Source organism: Ochlerotatus camptorhynchus, unplaced genomic scaffold (genome assembly GCF_037179485.1).
Source record: "Ochlerotatus camptorhynchus isolate MF236.1 unplaced genomic scaffold, CSIRO-AGI_Acam_v1.1 ptg000085l, whole genome shotgun sequence".
Taxonomy (NCBI): Eukaryota; Metazoa; Arthropoda; class Insecta; order Diptera; family Culicidae; genus Ochlerotatus; species Ochlerotatus camptorhynchus.
In genome coordinates this window covers 5,788,933-5,813,266 of record NW_027040575.1, presented here as the reverse complement: position 1 = coordinate 5,813,266, position 24,334 = coordinate 5,788,933, and the positions used below count along the sequence as shown (strand labels likewise).

The 24,334-nt window shown below is 35.9% G+C and overlaps 1 protein-coding gene across 10 annotated transcripts in view; it reads right to left on the bottom strand.

The window, feature by feature from the left end:
* The window catches only part of LOC135698364 (kinase D-interacting substrate of 220 kDa-like), an 83,156-nt gene that overhangs the window by 34,540 nt on the left and 24,282 nt on the right, over positions 1-24,334 (bottom strand). The window contains exon 2 of one of the 10 annotated variants that reach the window (XM_065218282.1): positions 13,271-13,933. The exons of 5 other annotated variants lie outside the window; for them this stretch is intronic. In XM_065218282.1, the coding sequence (XP_065074354.1) occupies positions 13,271-13,639 (369 nt within the window). In that variant the 5' untranslated portion in view covers positions 13,640-13,933. Of the gene's footprint in view, positions 1-2,742; positions 3,211-3,249; positions 4,046-13,270; positions 13,934-24,334 lie in introns of those variants that run through there. 4 more of the 10 variants (XM_065218292.1, XM_065218288.1, XM_065218289.1 and 1 more) reach the window with 4 other exon arrangements.

The window sequence follows — 24,334 nt, the reverse complement described above, 5'->3', positions numbered from 1 at the left end:
AAATCGGTCTACTTCAGACTGCTGCGGTGGATTTCAAATCGATAAAAAAAAAAACAAATCAATGCGTTATACCTGTGATTTTGACTTTTTTACCTAGGGATGAGTACTTAAGGGGAAGCTCAACGCTCCGAAAAAATAATTACGTTTTGATTTTTCTAAAAATATTTGAAAAAGATATCAAAATTCTAAGAAAATCACATATTTTTTTAATTTTTCAAAGAAAATTCACGTGCAAAAACATTTTTTATAAGTCATTATGGCATAAAGTTGGACTCAAAAAACCACAAAACATCGACTTTTCGGTTTTGCTGAGAGTCCAATTTTTTTTTCATGATGAGATAGCAAAACAAATTTACATGTAATTTTTGACAAAAATCTAAGGAACAAACTGATTTGCTTTGATTTTTGTTATTTTTTCCCAATATTTTTAAAGAAATAAAAATGTACCGAAAATATTTTTTTTATTTTCGGGCCGGTAAGCTTCCCCTTAAGGGGGTTAGATTTTGATAAGTTCTCTAGTGGGAATGACACTGATGAAGATTGCACATTGTAGTCGAAATACGTATCTGTCATGGATACCAAAATTAATTAAGTGGAATTAAATGGAAGATAACCTTTTTTGCTGTTTTATTTATACCAAAATTCATAAAGAGGGCAATACCGAAAAAGCGTAAAAAGCGTAACTTTTTAACATTAAGGTGGTTCAAAATATTGATTTGCTCAGTTTTTTGAACTCATTTAGTTGCGATATCATACTGTATTATAAGTTTATATGCGAATTAGTATGGAAAAGTAAGCTTTTTGTTCACATTATCCTAACCTTTCACCTCAATGATTTATGGATAAGCTTGCTATCTGAACTTATGGGAAAATATATCAGCTACAACTTTGGTGAAGATGACTTTTTAATTGAACGACAGGATAATTAATAAATTAGGAAGATGATATTCTTCTGATATGCTCAATCAACTACTCAGTAGGCTACATTGACTTGAAGAATAGGACAAACAAGAACAAATCCAGGCTACTATGCCATATGCTATGCAGCTACTATGTCACTATGCAGTGTTGTTCTGCATCCAGTCGATTGATCATACCAGAACGTTATCGGTTTCGAAAACAAATAAAAACTAATTATTTTGCATTTCAATAAAAAATAGGTCTTCAACAAAATTGATTAAATTTCACATAAGACAGATATTGAAGACTGAACCAACCTAATAAGCATATTCCACACTTTAACTCAGGGGCAGTCTTGTAAGTGGTCACGATAGTCGACACATTTTCTATGATAATCGACAGCTTTTACCTCCGACAAAACAAGCTATCATAGTACAGTACCAAACCAAAATTACATATTACAGGCTCTGTCATACGACACTGTCGCTAAAGACCGTCACGAATGTATGTATTTTAGTTTTTCTCATAATAAGAGCTGCTGATGTTGTGCTTGTGTGAATTCTGAAAATAGCAAGCAATTATGTGCTAGTAATAACATTTCTGTTCAGAAATGGTTTAATTTACACCCAATTGAGGAATAAGAACGGAATCACACATGTCATATGATAGTTATTTGATAATTTTATTTTTGCTTGAATGTTATTCTACTGTTTGTGTTGTGCGAGAGAGACGACGGTAGAGCATGATTGTACGAATACAAACAGACAGTCGCGTACGACAACGAAGCGAATGTAGTAAAAAAAACGTCAACCGTTTCAACCCCTGGTCAGGGAACCACAAGAAAGTCAAATGTGGTCAATTTTTTCTGTCCTAGAAAGTCGTGTTGCACAGTGTTATTATTCTCTATATCAGTAATATGTAATTCTACTTTTATGAGATCAACCGTTTAAATAATTTTGTTAGGCTTTCCATAATCATTCCCGCAAAATAGTGGTAATGCAACTATAGCCACACTATTATTACTGAAACAAATACCCTAAATAAGGTAAGTGTACCAGTTTTGGCACTAGTGCTCTAGTTTTTGACCTTATGGCCTAGATCACATTTGAAATAGTTTTTCATGTTTTTGTTTGCTAAGATACCTGACAAAATTGTGAAATTTAAAATAGAGCTAACTATGATCAAAAACTGGCACACTTACCCTATATTAGCATAATATCAATTAACATTCAATACGTGCATTTTGAACACACCAAATATTTCAAGTATCACTAATTGGCTCTATTTCGTGCCTAAGGCACAGTATGTTTCCGGCAGTGTGCTACTGAAACGATATTACTATGGGTACAGTTGTAAACCGGAATAACCCACTAGCGACAATCGATTTTACTCTCGTTCTGTACGTTGAACATAGTGTCGAAAGTAGTGCGCTGTATAGCGCATCATTGTTCGATTACCACGCACTACTTCCGACAATATGTTTAACGTACAGAACGAGAGAAAAATCGATTGTCGCTATTGGGTTATTTAGGTTTTCAAGTGCACTGATAATATTGAAAACTTTCGACCAGATAATCAAAACATCGTAACTGCTTTTCTAAACCAGCTGAATCGCCTACGCAAACTAACACCACCATCGGATTGCTGAAACTTTGCTCTCATGGCGATGTTTGCGTGGGTGAGCTGACAGTTTCCACTAATTGTCAAAGGTCAATTACAAAAGCAGTTACGACGTTTTTACTATTTGCTCGAGAAGTAGTGTTTTGAACAAGATCTGCAATGGTAGTTTTTATTTTCATTCATCAATAAACACAGAGGTGTTTAAATTAAGATGTAAATTACTTTGCGTTTTTTCAACCTAATGGAACTATTCAAGCACAAGCAAAACCATATTTATCCTTTCTGCTGTAAACAAGTGTCGATAAACACTAGAGGTAATACTGATTCACGGCTTCACAAATAGAAATCGATTATTTTACTCGATGTAATGAACTGATGAAAAGAAAGAAAAATTCTGAACACACCGACACACACTACAGTTTGCAATTCAGTACATGATTCTCACAAAACCAATCACACAGTAAAAAGCCACTCGCACAGAAACCCGGCTTGATCTTCTAAGTTTGGTCAAGTCAGGTGTTCCAATCACAGATATTTCTTTTTCGAAACACATTGGCAGTAAACTATTTAAATGTTAAATTTGTTGCTGCAATGGCTGCCGAGAAGCTCGGGTGTACTTGCATACTGTTTAAAGCTAGATGGCACTGGTCATAAGATGCTGCATGCAGGATAATTAGGCATCACTCGATTGAAAAAAATTGCAGCCACCAGCACTTTGTCAACACGCACTACTTTTATGCGCCAACCGCTGTGTGTATGCATTGCAGGTAGTGATTTCACTGGTATTCCGTTAAATCACAGAAAATTGATATTCCTAGGGCTGTTAAACTTTCTCCGCTTTCCGAGATAGAAATTAGATCAGCTTCTTTAGACATTGCAACGGACACTAAAATAAATCACACCATCGTTACAGCCGTTTGTCTAGCCAAAACATAATTCCGTAAAATTTCAAAAACGATCGTTGATCTTTAGAACTAGAACACAATGATCGAACGCGCGCGCGCTACACTCTCCCGGGAGTTTACCAAACGGCGTCCACGAACACGATCGACAGGATCGCCCGCTCTTTCGCTAATGCAAACCGTGCTACTGTCTCGGCAAGTTTTATGTTTAAAATGCAAATAAACATCGGAAGCGAACTCTCTGCGACTTAGCACAGGTATCTTGTTTGTTGCATTGGACATGCAAGCTACAGCGCTCTTATGCCTGCTGCAAGGTATCTCCTATACGAGAGGGAGAGTGTTGCTCGAAGATTCATAGGGTAGGGAACTACTTCGGAATAAGCGCCCAGTTCCGTCATATCGAGCAGAAACATCAAATATGTCAATAATTTCAACGCGAACAAATTAATTATACGTTTGTTACGATACTTTAGTTCAAAAGCTACAAAGCAAATGCTAAAAGAATGCAAAGTAAATCCAATGACGTTTCAATGTGTTGAGAAGGAATTGAAACTCGTATTACGGAATTGGAATCAAGAAGCAGTGATAGATTATTAACAATATCTCAACAATTTGTGAATATTTATCAAATCTAACGGTACGTATGGAAAGGTAAATCAATTTAGAAGTCACCTTTGATTTTTTTTCCTTGATTTGTTTTCCGTGCTGAGCACCAATGCTACCGACGCCAGGAAGGCAGCTCCCACACCTGGACCCTACTACCTATCGACCCATCAACTCATGAACCGGGGACCAACGGTTTAACTTCCCTTCCGAAGGAAGGCGTGATCAGAGATGTTACGCCTCAGAACATCCCGGCGGCGCCGACTGGGATTGAACCCAGGCCTGCTGGGGTGAGAGGTAATCACGCTTACCACTACACCACCGGCGCTGTTGTCTTTGATAGAAACAATCAATTTTTTGTTCAAGCCCGTTCGATAAAGAGAGGTAAAGTGCGGGTTGTGCTTAGTATGACGGAAAATAGATCTTAACCCTACTATGAAGAGACCAGAGAGGAAAAATAAAAGATCTAGCAATATAAGCTACAAATGACCACAATGAATTGTAGCACGCAATCTACCGTGTACGGTTCTCTCTCTCTCTCTCAAACACGTGGGTATAAGATGCAAGTTGAAAATGAGTATAAAACTGGACTCTGCGTACGTACCGGAACAGCTGATCGACAGGGTTGAAGCTAATTTCGGTACTGTGTATTTATTAATAGAATAACGGGTCAAAATCAAACACTACGAACAAAAATTCATTATGCGGAAAAGATGTACTTCGGCCTAATTGCCGATTTTAGGCAATCGAGCAGAAACATCATATATATATATCTATGATTTCGCTGATAGCAATTCAATTATACGTTTGGTACGATACCTTAGCTCGAAAACTGCAACACAAAGTATTTAAGAGCTCAAAGTATGAATATTTACACCCTTTGTTCTCAAAAACAAAACACTCCAAGCGAATCCATGTTTCCATTCAATTTTTGCCTTCCTCTGTAATAGTCAATACGAAGTAAATCCATAAAATAAATAAGCTAAGATTTCAGAAATCTATCTATTCACAGTCTTTCAAAAAGTCAGCGGCGCCGGTGGTGTACTGGTAAGTGTGATTAGCTCTCACCCCAGCAGGCCTGGGTTCCATCCCAGTCAGCGCCGAGACATTGATTTTTAAAATTGCACCCTCAATGTTGCCTTAAAATACATGGTATGTTAGATTTAAACATATCGGAACTGACATCCGCTTGATGACCTTGACAAATGTCCAGAAAATACTCTTTAACAAATTGATGGTGGTCTTGAAAACGACCGTTTTGTCGTGATGGCTGAGTAATGCTGAGCTATTAAGGGTGTTCAACACAGATGAGGCTGGTGAGCTGTATGTTGTTTGGAACGAGGGTGACACGTTTGGCATAGATGGACCACAGCGACTCACGAAGAGAGCTACTGATTCCTATCAGTAGCGGTGCAGCTTCTTCCTCCTTCTGCGGTGAATGGACGCTCATGTGGGTTACAGTTGCGGGCAGCCTTTCGTTGTGTACTGGAGAACAATGTTCAACGCCACGCACCGAAAGCACTGTTGCTGCTGCTGATGATGATAACGGACACCACCACACACGGTGATTGAATAAGCACCGTTCGGTGAGATCGGATGGAATTCGATTTTGAAATCTGTGTTAGGGAAAGCACTTTTTGCAGGCAATAGGTGATAATTTTGATCACCATTGCAACAGTTGGACATTTGTGTAATTTTCAATAGAAGATTCGTAGAAAAGTTTCCAATCGTTTGGATTTTTAGAATTAAATCCATCCGCTATTGACAAAGTTATATGTGGTCAATACCTGACCACTTTTCGTGATGCGGTAATTTTGGTTTTTTTTCGAAATTGCACCCCCAATATGTTGTTGAAAGACGTAATCCTACGTCAAAACAAGAGAGATAGATAATTACAGGAAACCTATGAAGCTTTCGTTTCCATTCAGCCCTATACAGTAAGCCGAGTAAGCAAACCGCGCACGAAAATCAGCACCACTGTCGCTGGTGCGATAAGCGTCCGGAGCGGTATTTTTTTATTAGGGTTCTGCTGTTTAACTTTCACGAAAAGGAACCAATATTATACATCCAGTTATTTTGTACACGATCTCATTTGTTATTTCCCGATATTCAAATGAAACCAACCTTGATGCAACTGGTGTCAAAAAACCGAAAAAAAAATCAAAGAAAAATATGGTACCCATTTTGTTTCTTCATCACAACAAAAGAAAATAAAAAAAAAATAAATAATGGACCCGCATAAAAAAAAAGGTTGGGTGTAAGAGTGTCTGGAAAGGTCATGTGATTTCACACGATCTCCAAGAATTGGAAGCAACCGTTTTTGCATGCCGCTTTGATAACCGTTCGTGACCATAAGCTTTGAAATTGCGAACTTCTAACAGTTCTTTTATTATGTATTTCACGAGGTTATGCTTGTGATAAACACAGTCAGTAATGATTGTTATCTTAATTATGTATATACAGCCATTCCATAGCAAAACGTAAAAATGGTTAGTTATGTTCCTTATCGCAAAATATTAGACCCGTATTTTTTTTTATTTTGTCATTAGGGTGACCATTTCGAAAAAATCGATTGTTTTCAATAATACCTTTTAAAATAATTTTGTTTTTCAAGAATTCATAACTTTTGAACCAATTTTCAAAAATCAAAATATCAAACGAAAGGTAATTAAAACCCATAACTTGATAACTTCAAAAAATATAACTCAAAAACGAAGAAAAAACATTGTTAATTTTTTATATACACAACATAAAAAAGCATAAATTTTCAAAAAAAAATATATAAACATATTGCGGCCTCTGTCTACAAACCATGAATACCATTTAAAAACAAATACAATAAATGTTTTTCAATACAAAATTAAAATTTTGTTGCAGTACGCTTATAAACTACACACCAAAAAAATATGAATTGTGGTGATGTAAATATAGATGCATGCTTAAATTGTAGCATGTAAACTTCCTTTTCACGTTAACTAGCAACTTGCAATAAATATTGCTTACAAAGATAGATGATTGCATACAATATTTAGAATATTTCATTAAATGACTCATAAATTTACACGATCTGTAATGTGAATTTGAATGATATGTGACGCTCCATTTATGTACATCATAGTGACAGAAATTTACACTACTTTTTCGAACTGTTTATAAAGAAAATCAATTCATTTCATAAAATAAAAAAAATTGTTTTAATTATATTTCCTTGCTTTCGCCCTACAATTCAAAGAAAGTAAAATTCAATTGAATTTATTTTTTAAAACATGGAACTTGTAGAACAGGTAGAACTTTAAGTCACAAGGCGAGCCGCTAAAATAATGGCCTGAGACAAACAAAAATAGCTTTAAAAATCTAAATAGCTCAAATAACCAGAAATGCCAGAAAATGCCAAGAAAACATACAAATAAACGCTAAAAACCGGGGAATAGCTTATAAAAGACAACACGTCTTTAAAACACCAAATCAAATGAGCTTAAGAGCGCGCGAAACTGATTTAAAAACACCTAAAGAGCCATCAAGCTTGTATAGTCATGAAACGATAAGACAACATTAAAACGCTAAAAATTAAGATACCTATATAAAAAATCCAAAAAAGTCCTCAAAACGTAACTCCACATATGGCTTCAGAAACGCTAAAATTTAAAAAACTACAAAATGGACTTAAAATTTTCAAAATGGCCTTAAAATTAATGATAAATCAGGCCTAAAACCAACAAACAGACTTAAGCACGAAATGAAAATTCTAAATGATTTTGAAACTCTATAATATTTTAGGCTATTTAAGGGAATTAAAAAGAAATACTCAACCCACTCCAAAAGCCCTGAGAGATTTGATTAATTATAAGTTAATTTAAATTCTATCAATTTGGTTGATGAATAAATAGAAACAAATAGGGAAAATAGCTTTAATGATAGCTTATGGATCTTAAGAGTGGGTCTATCGCTATTCAGTTATCATTTTTTTCTTCTTCTTAGAACAATGTGTCATCTGATCAATGAAAATGGATATTATGGGATGCTAATGACGGATTTCACGCCAACTCGTCCAGTGGTTGGCAGCACCCTCTCAGAACCTTATGGAACTTTGTGGGTGTGGAGACTTAGCAATTTTAAGCAACTTTGCGTACTTATTTTTTTCAAAATTTATCTCGCCTAACATTTGATAAGGGTCAAAGTTTTTTGTCGATTTTTTTTTCAAATCGATATAGCTTAAAAATGACAAGCCCTACAAAAAAGTGATGTATGGCGAACTTTTAGCAAATAATCTGAAATTTTATAAAAAATTTAAATAAAATAAAAAATCGGTTTCTACACTCTAAAAAAATATATTTAAAAATTAAAAGTCATTTTCCCAAAAATGGTACCCCTCAGATTTGCTTGATATTTTTTCTCATGAAAGGCAATATAATTACCTAACTTTTCTTCATACATCGCAAAGTGGGCGCTTTTAAGAAAAAAAAGTTGTTCGAACAACAACTTTTTCATGTTAATTTTTTTTTAGCGTGTTTCACTCAAAGTCGAATAGTAATACGCGCACAACCTTATTAAAATTCGATTAAACTTTATGGGTATACTTTTCGATAATCTGGGCGAAATCTAGCCTAACATTTGAAAAGGGTACAGAGAAGTTACCTGCAAATCGTCCAATAAGAGTTCAGAACAAAACGTTCTAATGAGGAACAGCCATCTCAGCATGGTTTGCACTTTCCTGTGATGGATTGTATTATAATATATGCATACACTCTATCCAACTTCTATAAAACCACCCTCAAATTGTTCCAAATCAACAGGTAAACTAAGTAAAAATCACTTAGTATGTTTTATTCATGAAAAGATTTCAATTCATGTATTTGTGATTAATTTAATTAGAAAAATAATCATTCATTTATTTTTATGTATTAGGTGTGTCCATTAGTAAGCAATATGCATATATGTTTATACCTCATCTCTCAAGTGAATACATATAATAGCGCAGGTAACTTAACGATTATTTAAGGCATGCCTAAAATAATCGTTAAGTTACCTGCTATATAGCAAATCAAATGATTTTGACGAAATGATGATGCAGTTAAAGGAGAAATTTAATTTGCCTTCTACGAGTACAAATGACAAATTAAAAGTGTTATCAGTGCTCCCTAAATCAAGGAAGTAATGATTATGTTTCTGAATATCGAAATGGATATAAAGAGCATGTTCAGAAACGTTTATTGATGATGTCTCTTAAAGAGGCTTTTATGATTTTTGAAGAGAAATACAAAAGTGTTAAAATCGGATTTACTTCGTTCACTCAGCTCCGACCAAAGCATTGCATACTGTTGGATAGTACAGGTACACATAATGTATGTGTCTGTACTATACATGAAAATGTTAAATTGATTATTAATAGTGTAAAATTTGATTCATATAAAGAAATTGCAGACAAAATACTTTGCAGTAGTCCTATTAGAACCATAGATTGTTTTTATCGTACATGTGAAGAATGCATTTCCACAGATAGTATCGTGAGGGAACTTACATCAGTATTAGAAGCAGATGATATGGAAGAAGTTTTATTTCAACAGTGGTTGACTACCGACCGTTGTAATTTGGAAACTATTATTAAACCTGCAGATGAGTTTGTTCAATATTTGACGGAAAAAGTTGAAAAGCTCATAACCCATGATTTTATTCATAAAGAGCAATCATCTTACCTAAGTAATAAAAAAAATTCTCTTCAAAACGGTGAAATTTTAGTGATTTGCGACTTTTCTGAAAATTATTCATTTATTATTCAAAACTCAGCACAGGGGTATCATTGGAACAATAATCAAGCTACGATACATCCTTTCGAAATTTACTACATAAAAGAAAACAAGTTGGAAAATTTAAGCTTTATTATTATTTCAGAAGTATTGACCCATGATACAATAGCAGTTCAATTATTTATATCAAAATTGTTAGATTTCATTAAACAATCTATTAGTTTCACAAAAATTACTTTCATGTCAGATGGAGCAGCGGCTCATTACAAAAATAAAAAGAATTTTGCCAGTTTGTGCAACTTCAAGTCCAAGTATGGATTGGAAGCAGAATGGCACTTCTTCGCAACGTCTCATGGGAAAGGCCCATGTGACGCAATTGGAGGAACTCTCAAACGAATGGCAAAGAGAGCAAGTCTTGCTCGAGATTATGGAAACACAATCACAACTCCACAAGAACTGTATGACTGGGCAGTTAAACAAACAGATACAAGCATAACAAAATTGAACTTCTGCTTCATATCAAATGATCAATACACAGAGATGTCCGATGAACTCAAGGAGCTGTTCAGTCATGTAAAAACTATACCTGGTACACAAAAATTTCATTGTTTTGTACCTATTTCTCAAAACATAATTTCTACTAAGCGATTTTCACATTCAAAGGAAACTCCGAAAAATTTCACTCTGTTTCCGATAGACTAATAATCAATGAAAAACTCAAATTATGTATGGAGAATTATAGGAAAATAAATTATGCACTAAACAAAAACACTAGAGTTTTCATTTATTAAAACACCATTCGAAATGCAGGAAAATCCTCTGTATTAGGCCCTTTCAAATGTTAGGCTAGATTTTTGTTTTAAGCACGCCCAGATTATCAAAAGGTCAAAATCTTTATGCTCATTAAGTTTCAACGGATTTTAATAAGGTTGTGCGCGTATTACTATTCGACTTTGAGTGAAACACGCTAAAAAAAAATTAACATGAAAAAGTTGTTGTTCGAACAACTTTTTTTCCTTAAAAGCGCCCACTTTGCGATGTATGAAGAAAAGTTAGGTAATTATATTGCCTTTCATGAGAAAAAATATCAAGCAAATCTGAAGGGTACCATTTTTGGGAAAATGACTTTTAATTTTTAAATATATTTTTTTAGAGTGTAGAAACTAATTTTTTAATTTATTTAAATTTTTTTATAAAATTTCAGATTATTTGCTAAAAGTTCGCCATATATCACTATTTTGTAGGGCTTGTCATTTTTAAGCTATATCGATTTGAAAAAAAAATCGACAAAAAACTTTGACCCTTATCAAATGTTAGGCGAGATAAATTTTGAAAAAAATAAGTACTCAAAGTTGCTTAAAATTGCTAAGTCTCCACACCCACAAAGTTTCATAAGGTTCTGAGAGGGTGTTGCCAACTCCGAAGACGAGTTGGCGTGAAATCCGTCTAATGGAAAATTTAATATAAATGCTTTGTTTTGGAATTTATTCATAGGCCCAAAATGAGGGAAATTTTGGCCGACATTAGGAACAACAACCCTGCGTTATAGTTTTAGCTCAATTTTGATTATCCCAATATCCCACCTCAGTATTATGGGCTAGTTAGTAACTTTTATGGGCCAGTCAGTTCTGCGTGTTAACAAAATTTAAGTGGCCCATTTATATTGTGGGTGACTTATACTGGGTTGACTGAACAATACAATTTTCAATCAAATTTATAACAAAAATATGCCTAAGTTGTCTGAACTACTGCGACCAGGGCTGTTAATCGATAACCGTGAATAACGTCTGCGTTAATGACTGCAATGCAAATTCATCGTCGTGACTAGGGATAGTGAGAAACGCTGCTCTAAAGAATTTCTAAAACAATGGTTCTCATTACTTAAATAAATCATGTGGAACGATGTTTCATCGTCGACACTTTACTAGCTACAAACGGGATACCTCTCGCGTGTTTGCCAGCAAAACTAATGGGTGCATATGTTTCGACAGTGAAATGCAGCTGTTCATATGTAAGTTGCTAATTAGGATTACCCTTTATATTTTTCACAGATCTGCATAAAATGAACTATTTATTTATAGCCAAAATAATTACGAGTAGGTAAATGCATATTTGGTCATTTCCGCTTGTATCGTCATCGTCGTTTCGTAGTATTAGCACCAACGAAGTAGTAGACTCTAGTTAGATGGATGATGGAGCAATGATATGCGTACTGTTTTATATATGCCAATCTGCAGTTTATTTTGTGAAACGCATTCAGACAAAAAAATGCATGTTTATTAATGTTGTTTTTGTCATATACAAACATTAATAAAGGCAAAAAATCATATACATGGGACGGTACTAATGGATATTTTTGGTCGCTATTGAAAATTTAGTCGATTGCTGAATTTATGTATGGGCCCAAATTAGGGGCATTTAGGCCGACGTTATATCAATTTCGCCTAGAAGTTGAAAATTTTGGATTTCATACGATTTAATTTAAACATTACTAATTTAATTCTTTCTTTGCTTTTTTACTTAATCTGTAGTTATTTACGATAGTAAAGATGTGCATTCACGATATTAATGTTGGACATTGTTATACGACTTCTGGTTGTCTAAGTATAGTAACCCATTTCAAGTACACGATGCAAATGACGAATGACAGATCTCCAATTCTTGAAACTGAAACTATAACGAATGAAATGAAAAACAAGCCTGACACGACGATTTAAAACATTGTTGAACCTATTACTATAATACTGTCCAGAAGAAATCTACTAAGCATGCGTCTTTTTGAACAACCTTTAAACGACTACATTTAGATTAGTAGTATCACATAGGTATAAAACAAAACACAAAACACGTTTTAGTAACTCAAGGTGTCTATTGTGCAATGTATTTGGCTGATACAAAAGGTGTTATCAATATTTTTGAGAAGAGCAATGCTAAAATCAAATTGAATATGAAGGAATCCAATATCCTTTAGTGCCAATCGTTCTTTCAATAATTTTGGTTTATAAATTGAATCAGCCGTAAATACGAGGGATATCTAAGTGAAATTTACTAGGGTAAATTAAGGCTTCGACACTTCTTATAATGTGTTATCGTCAGGAGAGTAAATGAATTCCATTCGGGCTAATATTTTGCATGAATGTGGAATATATTCCAGAGTATCGTTTTGCAAAAAATGAACACTCTAAGACTTCATTTACCCCCTAACGATAATAGACAAATAAGTACCAAGCCGTCATTTCCCCTATGTATCGTCTACTGACACATAACATCGATGGATGGAAATACGGAGATGATTATAACATTATTTACGTATGTATTGTATTAGAGGATACAGCTGCACAGGATAAGGTCTAAAACTACGAGAGCTCAGTTGGCATAGGGAGTTTGAACATAGATTAGTTTGCAATAGCCATACAAAACATCCGCAAATCAAAAACGGAGCAACAGCTCCGTGCTCATCACGTCATATGGCAAATTTGGTGATTGACTAGATTTAGATACCGTGTTCGAGTGACGTCTCATGAGGGCAAAACTGAACCGTCGGAGAGAGTTGTCACTTTCGCCCGCTCCCGGTGGATTGCTGCTCATATGGTAAGGTGACAGCGAACCTGTCACTACCAGTGACGGTATCCTAAGCCGATAGGGCATTTTGCTTGGTGAAACGTGGCCAGATTCACTGGTAGTGTCGGCGGTCGGTGAGGCAGCATCAGCACGGGTGGGCTTAGAATGAACGTTGGTTGTTGCCTCCGTAGCGGACGATGAAGGGTTGCTGCTTGGAAACGCATTGTCAAAAAGAACGGCGCTTGGGAAGGAACCGTGGATGCTGTTCACCAAGGCTTTCACATGACCGAAGCTTCCCTTGCGCTCCATCCCAATACTTTTCAATCCGATAGAATTTGATTTTTTTTTTGGTATTTACGGCTGAGATTATGCTAACTCACGGATTGTCATTACCGTCATTCCTCATAATCACACAAGTCAGAATCAGGAATTATTACACCGGATAACAACGATAATGGGAGATATATGATGGATATAGCCACTTTCTGTGTAACTTCAATTAAATCACCTCCAAAAATAATTCTTTCGAATGTACATTTACGATAACAGACATTAGTAAATACGAGCAATTAACGGTATTGTAGGATAAATATAGTACACATTCTGGAAAAAATATGGATAAAAAACAATCGATGATATCTTGATAAATAAAAACGTAAACACAGAATGATTTATGAAAAGTGGGAAATGAATGTATGTGTACATAATATTTGTTCTATGTTTTGATGATATGACATGAACAAAACATGTTCTGTAAATCTGAAAATTTTAATCATTTTTCAAACTTTCAGAAACTTGTAGGCCTTTTCAAACAAATTATATTTTCCAAGATTTCAAGTTCTTACTTATAAAAGCCAATTTGATTATGCACTGTTATGAGTAATTTGATAAAAGCATTAATAAAAAGTATGCATTTACAAAGTGTTCGACAATATTAATAACTATTCTAGTGACCATAGCATGATTGAAATGGATTTATGTTTCTAATCAACGCTACAGTAGATTCACATTGAATAAAAAAAAAACTATGACGTTTAAGCAATCACTAAGCTCATTGCAGACAGGTCAGTTTGTCACGTTGTCGAGTAACTCCGATAGAGTGAATGCAAAATTTGCATCAGCGGATATCAATCAGTAGGTTCTAGACAGAAAACAACTTAACAAACTCACATTGCATACCAGAAGATCATTACAATATACAAGGGCTAGTAAGCTTGATGAATGAATAAACAGAATGTGTCACATGGTAACGATTTTGAATTTGCTCTCGTTTTATATTTTTGCTGATGCACTAGTAAACATCAAACTGGTCTAGTAGGAATACAATTAAACTCGGAAACAATGTATGTGCGGTCCTGTCACGGTGGCAACTGTTCAAAATGCGCAAAAACGCGCGCGGGTGAAAATTTAATTGTTGGTGAAGCAGACTCACATGAGATTCGTTAGACACCGCGAAGATGATGATGTTATATGAACCATGTGATGAATAATGTGTTTATCATTTTTAATATCGCTCATGAATTTAGAATAACATGTGTTGAGAAATTCGTGGTCTATCGTTGAGGCGTACAATGCAATGATTAAAGGTTCCGTGCTACATTTGCGCACGAAGTGACTGTTGTGTGGTGTCTGATCGGAAGTACAATCGTCAATAATCGAATTTACAGTTTTCAACTGATCCGACACTCTACGGAAGCTGTAGCGAATAACCTATGTTTCGCGGTCAATTTGCTTGTTCAGCACAATTAATTCGTGTTCGAGTTAAAGAGTGCTTTACAATATTCTCAATTTACGTTTCAAGTTCATTCGAATGGAATGTTTGCGGTAATTGTCAGCTCTGACGGAGAGCAGCAGAATGAATGCACTGTGCGGAGTTTGATTCCATTTCCTTACAGCACACTAAATCCCAATTAATGGCGGTAAAAGTGTTTGCAATAAGATACAGATGGAAAAAGAAATAAGAAGACATAAACAAACCCATTGTGAAAATCACAAAACCCCAATACATACACAGTTCAACTAATTCTGTTTATTAGTATATTCAAGTTTCTCGATAATAAAAACTGGTCCACGATGATTGTGTAGAGGAAAAGTCCATCTATACGATAGGATTGATGACTTACATGGACAGACTTAGAATTACGAGAAATTTGTGGAAAAAGCTATTGTATATGATAGCTACTTAAGTTATATTGGTTCAAATAATTGATTTTGCTCCACTCAGCTCAATCGATTCCAAATCAGGTCCTGATCATTTTTCTTAACTTTAAGCTCTTTTGGTTGTGATCTCGAACTGCACGTAGTTATATCAAACTGAACATTGCAATAGGTCGTAAGTAACATTGATCGATTCTCTTAGTCGATTTCTATTTCGTCAATAACTTGGATACAGAACCGTTTCTCGGCCGTGTTTTTCGTATTAGATGCTAGATAAAAGCTTCTTTCATCGATCTGTGTGCTGAAAATACCTGGGAATGTATTTACATGACCGTGGGGATATAAAGAGAAAGTCAACGAAGTGTTTACCACGTACCAGCCTTTCAACACAATCATTTATGGGTAAACCTTGCTATATGTATGTTTAAGAAAAGTTACTGAACTTCAACTTTGCTCAAAACCTTATTTCAATCGAATGCAAGGACAATTAGCTATTATTCAATGAAAAAGCTGATTTGTGTTCTGCAAAGATCTAGCTGAGAAATTTTCCTATGCAGATAGCACCCTTAGATTATTATGACGAAAGGCTAGGATATGGTGAATTAAATTTCCCATGTAAACTTCGCAGGGCCAGTGCAGTATGAGATTGTAACCAAATGAGCTCAAATTTTGGGAGAATGATTAAGGCCTGGGTCTCATTATTGAAGTCAAACGAAGTGAATTTCACATGAACTGTTTGTAAGAAAAAGAAATTTCGAATCTGTTGAGTTAGGGTGAGAAAAATCAATATTTTGAACCACCATAAAGACTATACGTAAAAACAAAAAAATACAGGGTGACGGGTAGCTCGTGGTAATCCCGCAAGAGGGTGATAGAGGACCAAAAACAATGCAAAACAAATCTTACACTGTACCTCAATTGTTGCCTAACTATTTCAATCATTAAAAAGTCGATACGGCCGTTAAGATTCACACTTTTAGACATTTAAGCAGCATAGATTTGGTATAGTAGAGAGTTATTTCTGCCTAATCGCCTATGTTCGTCCTATTGAGCATAAAACATAAAATATTGCTATGATTTTGCCCGAAAATCTATAAAATTTCACATTGTCCGAATATTCGGTGCACCGAATAGTAGCAATAATATTCGACCGAATAAGTCCACTTGATTTACTTGCATGTAGAATTATTATAGTTGAAGATACAGTTAACAGTTATTCATATCATGAATTGTTTCAATTAATGATTTTTTTTTTTTCAATTTCGTTTCAAGCATGTAGGGGAACTGGAAGTAAAATGAACAGATGGCTTTTTAGCGATGAAATTTTCAAGATTCTGCAAATGTAAGCCTCTAACTTAGTATTTTTTGAGCGCTTCTACACTGCCGTTATACGCATAGCATATCTGTCCCATGTTCTAAAAGTGACATCTGAGAAAATCGCGAATAATGTTTCGAATCATTTCTGCTCATTAGAAGAAATATAAGTTAAAATAAGTTAGTGCATTGTTAACATTTCAACAGAATCAATTTGTTTTAGTTAAACTACAGAAATTACCTTCAATGAAATTAGTCAAGCCTATTTTTATACGAAAACAATTCAGTGGGACTGTTATGCCGAGAAATTTGCTATGAATTAGGAAATTCTACGCATATCAATCCCACTAAGAACTATTACTTTTCGTGTGAATCAAACGTTGCGTTTGACGTCTTTACGCTTGTGGTTGTGTTTACATGAGCGTGCTTGAGTTCTCCGCGAAATTTTGAAAGTGGATAGATTGCATAGGTTTGCATCATTGACTGAAACCAACAATAAGTAATTCGACATTGCTGCAATCGTCGTTTGCTACATCTATAAAGCCTATGAGTATGGGCATCTTGAGAACAAATGATGAATGTTCTGTGTAGAACACAATAAGGTTGACGATCGTGGACTTCGATGATTTCAAGAAAGACTTTGGAAAAGTTAACATACACAGTAAGGATTTCATTATATTCCAAAAATGCATCCACGGTAGTATATTGAGAACATTATAACGACTAAATTTACGAAAGGACGATACGACAACGGAAATTCTGAATCAGTCAACAGGAACCTTATTTTAACTACAAAATATGGTAGCAGCTATCAACTAGATGAATGAACACATCATGTGACAGAAAGTACCATCATTGTTAACTGCAAAGTTGTTTTTAGACAATAATACGTACTTTTTTAATCATGCCAATATTGGAAGACGTTTATATATCGTTGCAACATACAATTTAATTTTAAATCATGTTATTTTGTCTTTGGTTTATTTCAAGAACATTACACTGCTTCTTATCAATTGATTATTGCCGTTTCAGGGAAAATAATTCGAAGCAACTGACAGCCACAGCATGCTATTAAAGCTGATAATCTGACGCCAAATGCTAATTTTTCTCTGAATTGGCAATATTATTACTCTAATAATGCACAGTTTGAAATGTGAACTATAATATGGTGTTTTAATATGAACTCCCGTTTCTCTCAATATTTTTCATCATAAAAAAAACCTTCTACTTCCCGAAATGACTAATTGAGTTTCTTTTGATCATATAAATCCTGTGTCAATCATTCGTGCACTCAAATCGATTCGTTGATAAAAGATTCAAATAAAAAATATTTGTGGGACAGTTATGCGTAGAATTTCAACATGAGACAATCAGACTTGATGTTGTTTTTAAAATAAGCCCACAACAAATAACATGGTTTTCAATTTTCATTCGAAACTTTACCTAAAAAGTACTGTTTTATGAACAAAAGTGAAAAACATCCAAAAGTAACTTGGGACAGATATGCGTAGAACGGCAGTACAGTTTTTAATTAAAAGCTTTGTATAAGGTCTAGTAAAAACGTGTATTACGTTGCGTAGTTTTTGTTTTCTCGATCTAATCTAGTTTGCGTTTCGCTGGAATAATCCTGAAGTCCAATTTAATTATATGGGAGAGAATGATAAAAAATGTAATGAACAATGATACAAAATGCGTAAAATTCTGCGGAAATTCAGAATAAACAAAAAATAATAGGCGGTTTGTTTAAACATTATGCGAATATATAAGTGAACATTATTTATTTACTTATTTATTTCGTCAATCAGTGCAGGCTAAATTAATATACAACCAAGACCATGCCTGGAGGTGACTGGGTTCGATTCCCGGTCCGATCTAGGAATTTCTCGACTTCTCTGGGCATAGAGTATGATTGTACTTGCCACAAAATATACTAATGCAAATAAGGGACAGGCATCGAAAGCTCTCAATTAATAGCTGTGGAAGTGCTTCTAGAACACTAAGTTGACAGCACGCAATAAGCAAATATGCGATAAGTAATAAGATTGAAATGCAAAGAAAAAGAAGAAGGACATATACAAATGTAAACGGCGCCGGTGGTGTTGTGGTAAGCGTGATTGCCTCTCACCCCAAAATACCTGGGTTCAATCCCAGTCGGCGTCGCCGGGATGTTCTGAGGCATGCCTTCCTTCGGAAGAGAAGTAAAGCCTTGGTCCCCGGTTCCCATGTACAATTTCACGTCATTAGCATAAGTAAGTGCATTGGGGCGGTTCAACAGATAGCAATCGTCAACAAAAATAATAAATAATAAAGGGCAGCAGAAAATCGTGGGTTCAATCCCAGGCCTCATAACATTACTGAGTTGATAGGTTCACTTCATTTACTTATAAGGTTTTCAATATGGGAACATAATTTTCTAGTACATTGATAATGGTTAGCTCACCCAAGCCCCAACCCTCATTAACTTAGAACTAATGTGCAATTTTGTTACTTCTTCCCTAATACCATAAAAGTACTTATGTTCGGGGTATTATCCAGATTTGTGGAATTATTTTATCATTCTGGTTATCGTTCGTGTATGGTGCCCGTTTATTAGGGTTGTCAATCATTGAACATAGCAACTATGAAATGCACGGTCATATAAGCTCAAGCTCGAAAAATTCCACAGCCGGCTAACGGGATGCACTGAACATGGCATCTTGCGCCTTTACTGCCTGAGCTAAGTGATCTCACTTTGCTCGTCAGCCTGTCATATACTAGCACACAAATGGCAAAAGTTCATTTTGAACAAATTAATTCAATCGCTAATTTATCGCGAAAAAACCACACGCCCGCAAACAAAATACAGCAACCGGGAGTATTCCCCTTCCTTGTGGGGATGATTAGTTTTCGTAGGTAAACTTTAATTTTCGAGAAATCGGTGATTGAAATCAGAGTTTACTGTAGAAAATTCACCCATTTGAAATGTTTGTGTTGGCATTTCGCTGCCGTGTTTGGCAACCTTTCATTTTGCGTTTACTTTGGGGACGTTCTGATAGTGTTGTAGATCCCTGGCGATAATAAGTATGGTAGGTGTACCAGTTTTGACAGTTGTGCAGCTTTTGGCCAAGAGTCTAAGTCAGGCCTGCCTAACATTTTTGAACTGCGGGCCAAATAATAGAATTCATATATACCGGCGGGCCAGAAATTTATATTGCATTATTCTTCCCACATTTTATCCGAAGAGGGTTTACAAAATCCAGAGGCGTCGCGTGCCTCATTTGTTTACCTGTGCACCTAGCTTTGTTCGCTATAGTTTACCACCACCATGAATTCGAGGGACATATTCTCAATTAATGTAACATTTCTTCTTCTTCTTTCCTTTATTTAACGTCGGTCTCTGTTCCGCAATCTAGTGCCAATCACCGACGGACATCGATTGCCATCCATTGACGGCAATCGAATGTGTAGGAAGGCAGCTTCCACACCTGCGTAGGATATCGCACCCATTCAACACACATGGGCCGGGACCAACGGCTTTACTTCCCTTCCGAAGGAAGACGTGACCCGTTGGGGTGTTAGAAAGCAGTGACGCTTACCATTACACCACCGGCGCCGGCTAATAATGTAACATTTGAAGGACCTATCATCTTGTGTAAACAAAACTTGTATGGCCCTTTTCGCGCTAACCGAAGCAGGAGGAATTGCAAAACCTAACTAATTCTTGTTTTTATCACAAGGCTAACTCTTTCGACTGAAGTGTAATGAAGAATATCCGCCAAACACTTCCGAAAACATTGTTTGATACAAAACAGGGCCAAAATCTAGAGAAAATTGATGTGGTCCCCTGGGTAGCAAACTAGAATTAATCAACTCTTTAGTCATCAAAAAACACTATCAGAATGAGCCAGGGGAAGCTCATAAGTTTTGACAGGCGCACCGGCGCAACCATCGGTAATTGAGAGATTTACAACTGTAAATAGAGTGAAAGCGAGCTTTTGCGCTCTCATTCTCCATTACTCTCTTTGCCTGCAATCAGATATCCAAGTGCACTGCGAGAATTGCACACTTTAGACACCCATACATCACAAATGATCTTCTAATTTAAACTCACACATTCAAACCGGTCTGCAAGTATGATACACGTCCAAAGCGTACCAGACTACTGTTTCCGTGTTGCTCCCGTTTGACGCGTGACTGCTGAAAATTTCAATAACAACTAGTGGTGCAAACCGCCATGTATCGTGGAAAATTTGTGGTATGTTTCAAGAGGTGATAGAAGGTCTGCTTGGCTTACATCACAAACTTGCCACCCGCCACCCAAAAAAGATCGCTTTTAGGTGCACTATTTGAAGAGTTTTGTCATGGTAGTAATATCAGAATGCATTAGAAACAATGCATTAGGGATTAGGCAGACCATCCGAACTGAATTTAATCATTTTTGAAGCAATCCATGGTCGAAAATTTAATTGAACCCCACTATAAAATAGTGTATTCATGGTCACATGTGGTCTGGAGTAAAGAAGTACATACAGCTATAATGTGACCATCAAATCTATAAAAATCTGAACGCATTTTTTTAAATTATTTACACCTGTGTCGTGCACAGGTTGCACATGTGGACGCGACACCACTGACAAAATCAGAAGCAGTCATTTTGCAAGCATTGAACATTGCTAAACTAAATAATGAAAACAAAGTAAGGATCGTCAGCAATGTTTCAAAATTCAACTCTTTATTTATTCTTGTTAGTTTTTAAGACAACACTTGGTTGATTGGATTCGCCTACACGAAATTGCGGATTTGGTTAAATCTGTAATGCAAATCCCTTTTCCTATAGCTGTTAGAAGGAACATTGAGTAGGAAGAACACTTAGAAATAACTAATTTTACACGAGACGTAATCCATATTGGACGTAAATCATGGAACGTATACAAACATTTGATGTAAAATTAAGTGTTCTCAAACCGAAACATAAGCAAGTTGACGAAGAGAACGTTTGATTGAATTGATTTGTTCGTTTCTTTCAACTGATTCTTATGTCAAAAGTGCCGCTTGCATGTGTCGGTCGCAGGAAACCGAAATTTACATGACTTTTCCGTGGTGTGCGCGTATGGCCAGGCATTCTTGAAATGGGTCGTTGGATGTACAGTAGAGCTATCACTTTCCTTCGCCAGGGCTAAAAATGTTTGCATCTATGTATAAAAATAGGTGCAAAATAATTTCTTCCATAAAAGCACTACCGGTCAGTGGTAAATCGATATTTGTGAACTAATCCCAACGTTTATTTAATGAGGTTCTATGGAGAGTGTTTCATAGCCTCAAAATATAAGACATTGTAAAAAATGTAACGATTAATGAATAATTTGCGATTTCGCATACTGTTCAAAGTTTGTATGAAGATGTTGATGAATTACTATGGGAATTTTTTAAATTTCCCTAATACCGATCTAACTTTAAATCGTGTTGTCAAATGCAGTCAAAATTGAATAAGTTGTTGCTATTAGAATAGTCAACAAGTCTTTTTCTGCAATAAAATTGTTGTTGCGGCCAAGCTCATTTTCAACCGTCAATTTACTCTACTTTGTCATGTTTAAGTATTGCTACATCTAGCTACAAAACCATAACAAAGACAGGGTGTTGTTTATTGTCATAGCAACATTAGTTGACCTATCTTAGTTGAAATTTCAAATCTTCCATAGTACTCTTCATATAGGCAGTTGTAGTTTGCGCGCCCATTAAACCTAAAGTCATTCATATTTTTTAACAAGTTTTTTTTTTGGGTTATGAATCAAACTAGAGGGTGGCTGTAAAATTTGCAACATTTACATATTTAAACATTTTTCAATTTTATATGGTAGGGGAAATGTAGGTAATGTCGGCCTACATGTCCCTAATTTGGGCCCATCGCTAAAAGTCTGCTATTTATCAATTTTATCTAGATGAACGCGTTATTGGGACGTTACTAATGGATATTTTTGGTTGCTATTGAAAATTTAGTTGATTGCTGAATTTATGTATGGGCCCAAATTAGGGACACTTAGGCCGACATTACCTGCATTTCCCCTACTATATCGGATTTGTTGCCATATAACTCCAAATTTAATTCGCTCTTCAGGCCCACGCACATTAGATCTGGATCGGACGCGTTGCGGCAAAGTGACAGCTAAATCTATTGTCTAACTGTCAAATTTACGTCAACGCAACGCAAACGGATCTAATGTGGGTGGCCCTTTATTGACTAGCAATACTGCATAAAAAAGGAACCACAGGTTTGAAATGTTAAATGTTATCTTTAGTAATAAATTATGTTCGAATAAGGTCGCTCTTAGCTGTCAACACAAGCAGCTGTGTGTATTTTTTGGTGCGAGTTCGTCCGCTTTGGCCGTTGCTCCGTTGGAAGCAAACAACTAATGGAGATGTCGGTGGAAATAAAACTGACGATTAGATTTAGCAACACACCTATCAGTGCAAATCTATCAATGGAAGACATTGTGAATTCTGTGAAATCTCTGGACGCGGATCCCACTGATCGCTACATATCACATAGCGGAGAAAAAATCTATGTTCATCAAGTTTAAATCAGATGCTTCATTGTTTGCTACAGAACCGTGAGCAACTTTTCATTATGCCGATAACAAGTCAGTAGAGGTACGCATATCGCCTGCTGGGGGCACCGTTCAATATGTGAAAGTATACGACCGCCCACCAGAAGTCCCTGACAGCGATCTAGTATTGGTGATAGTGAAGTACGGTGATGTAAAGCGTGTAGTTCGGGAGAAATTTTCAGCCGCCTTGGGCCTCGATATGCACACAGGCGTACGGGGATATATGGATGTAAAAAAGGAGAATCCCAACACGCTGCATTCCCTCAATCGAAAGGGGACATATTCTATCAAGGAGACGGAAGAAGAAAACACACAATGGAATGAGGAAGAGACCAGAACGTACGCTGGTATAGTGACTGGACGTGCATCGTCAAACGAGGAAGCGGTGGATGGATTTGACGTCTTCAGAAACCGAGAAGAACAGTGGACAGGAAGAACACGCTGCTAAGAAACAACTGGCGCCTGTTTTACAGTTCAAAAATGATGTGTATTAATCAGTGTTGAGATTTGTCATTGTCATTGACAGACTTTCGCGTGATATTGACAAAATTGTTCGTCACATAGTCACTGACAGACTTGATCCTCAAAAAAACCTTCGTCAAAATCTCATTCATTTTTTCGTCAATGACAAAGATTCACCTGGTAAAAAAAAGTGTAATTTAGTACATTCTGTGTCACATTTTTGTTATCCAAGTAGCTCAGGACGTAGATACTTGTTCACTGATATGGATCCATGTAATTGTTTTGCTCAAGTCATTTAATTTCGTTACAAATTTAGCTAATAAACAAATCTGCACATGTTCGTCACTGACACCATTGTCATTGACAATTGACATGGTTTGCCTTGACTATGACTGTTAGCTCAAATGAGTGACCAAAGCAGAATTGTCAATATCACCGTGTACTGTCGAGATTTTGCAGCACTGGTATTAATACTACAAATTTGGGA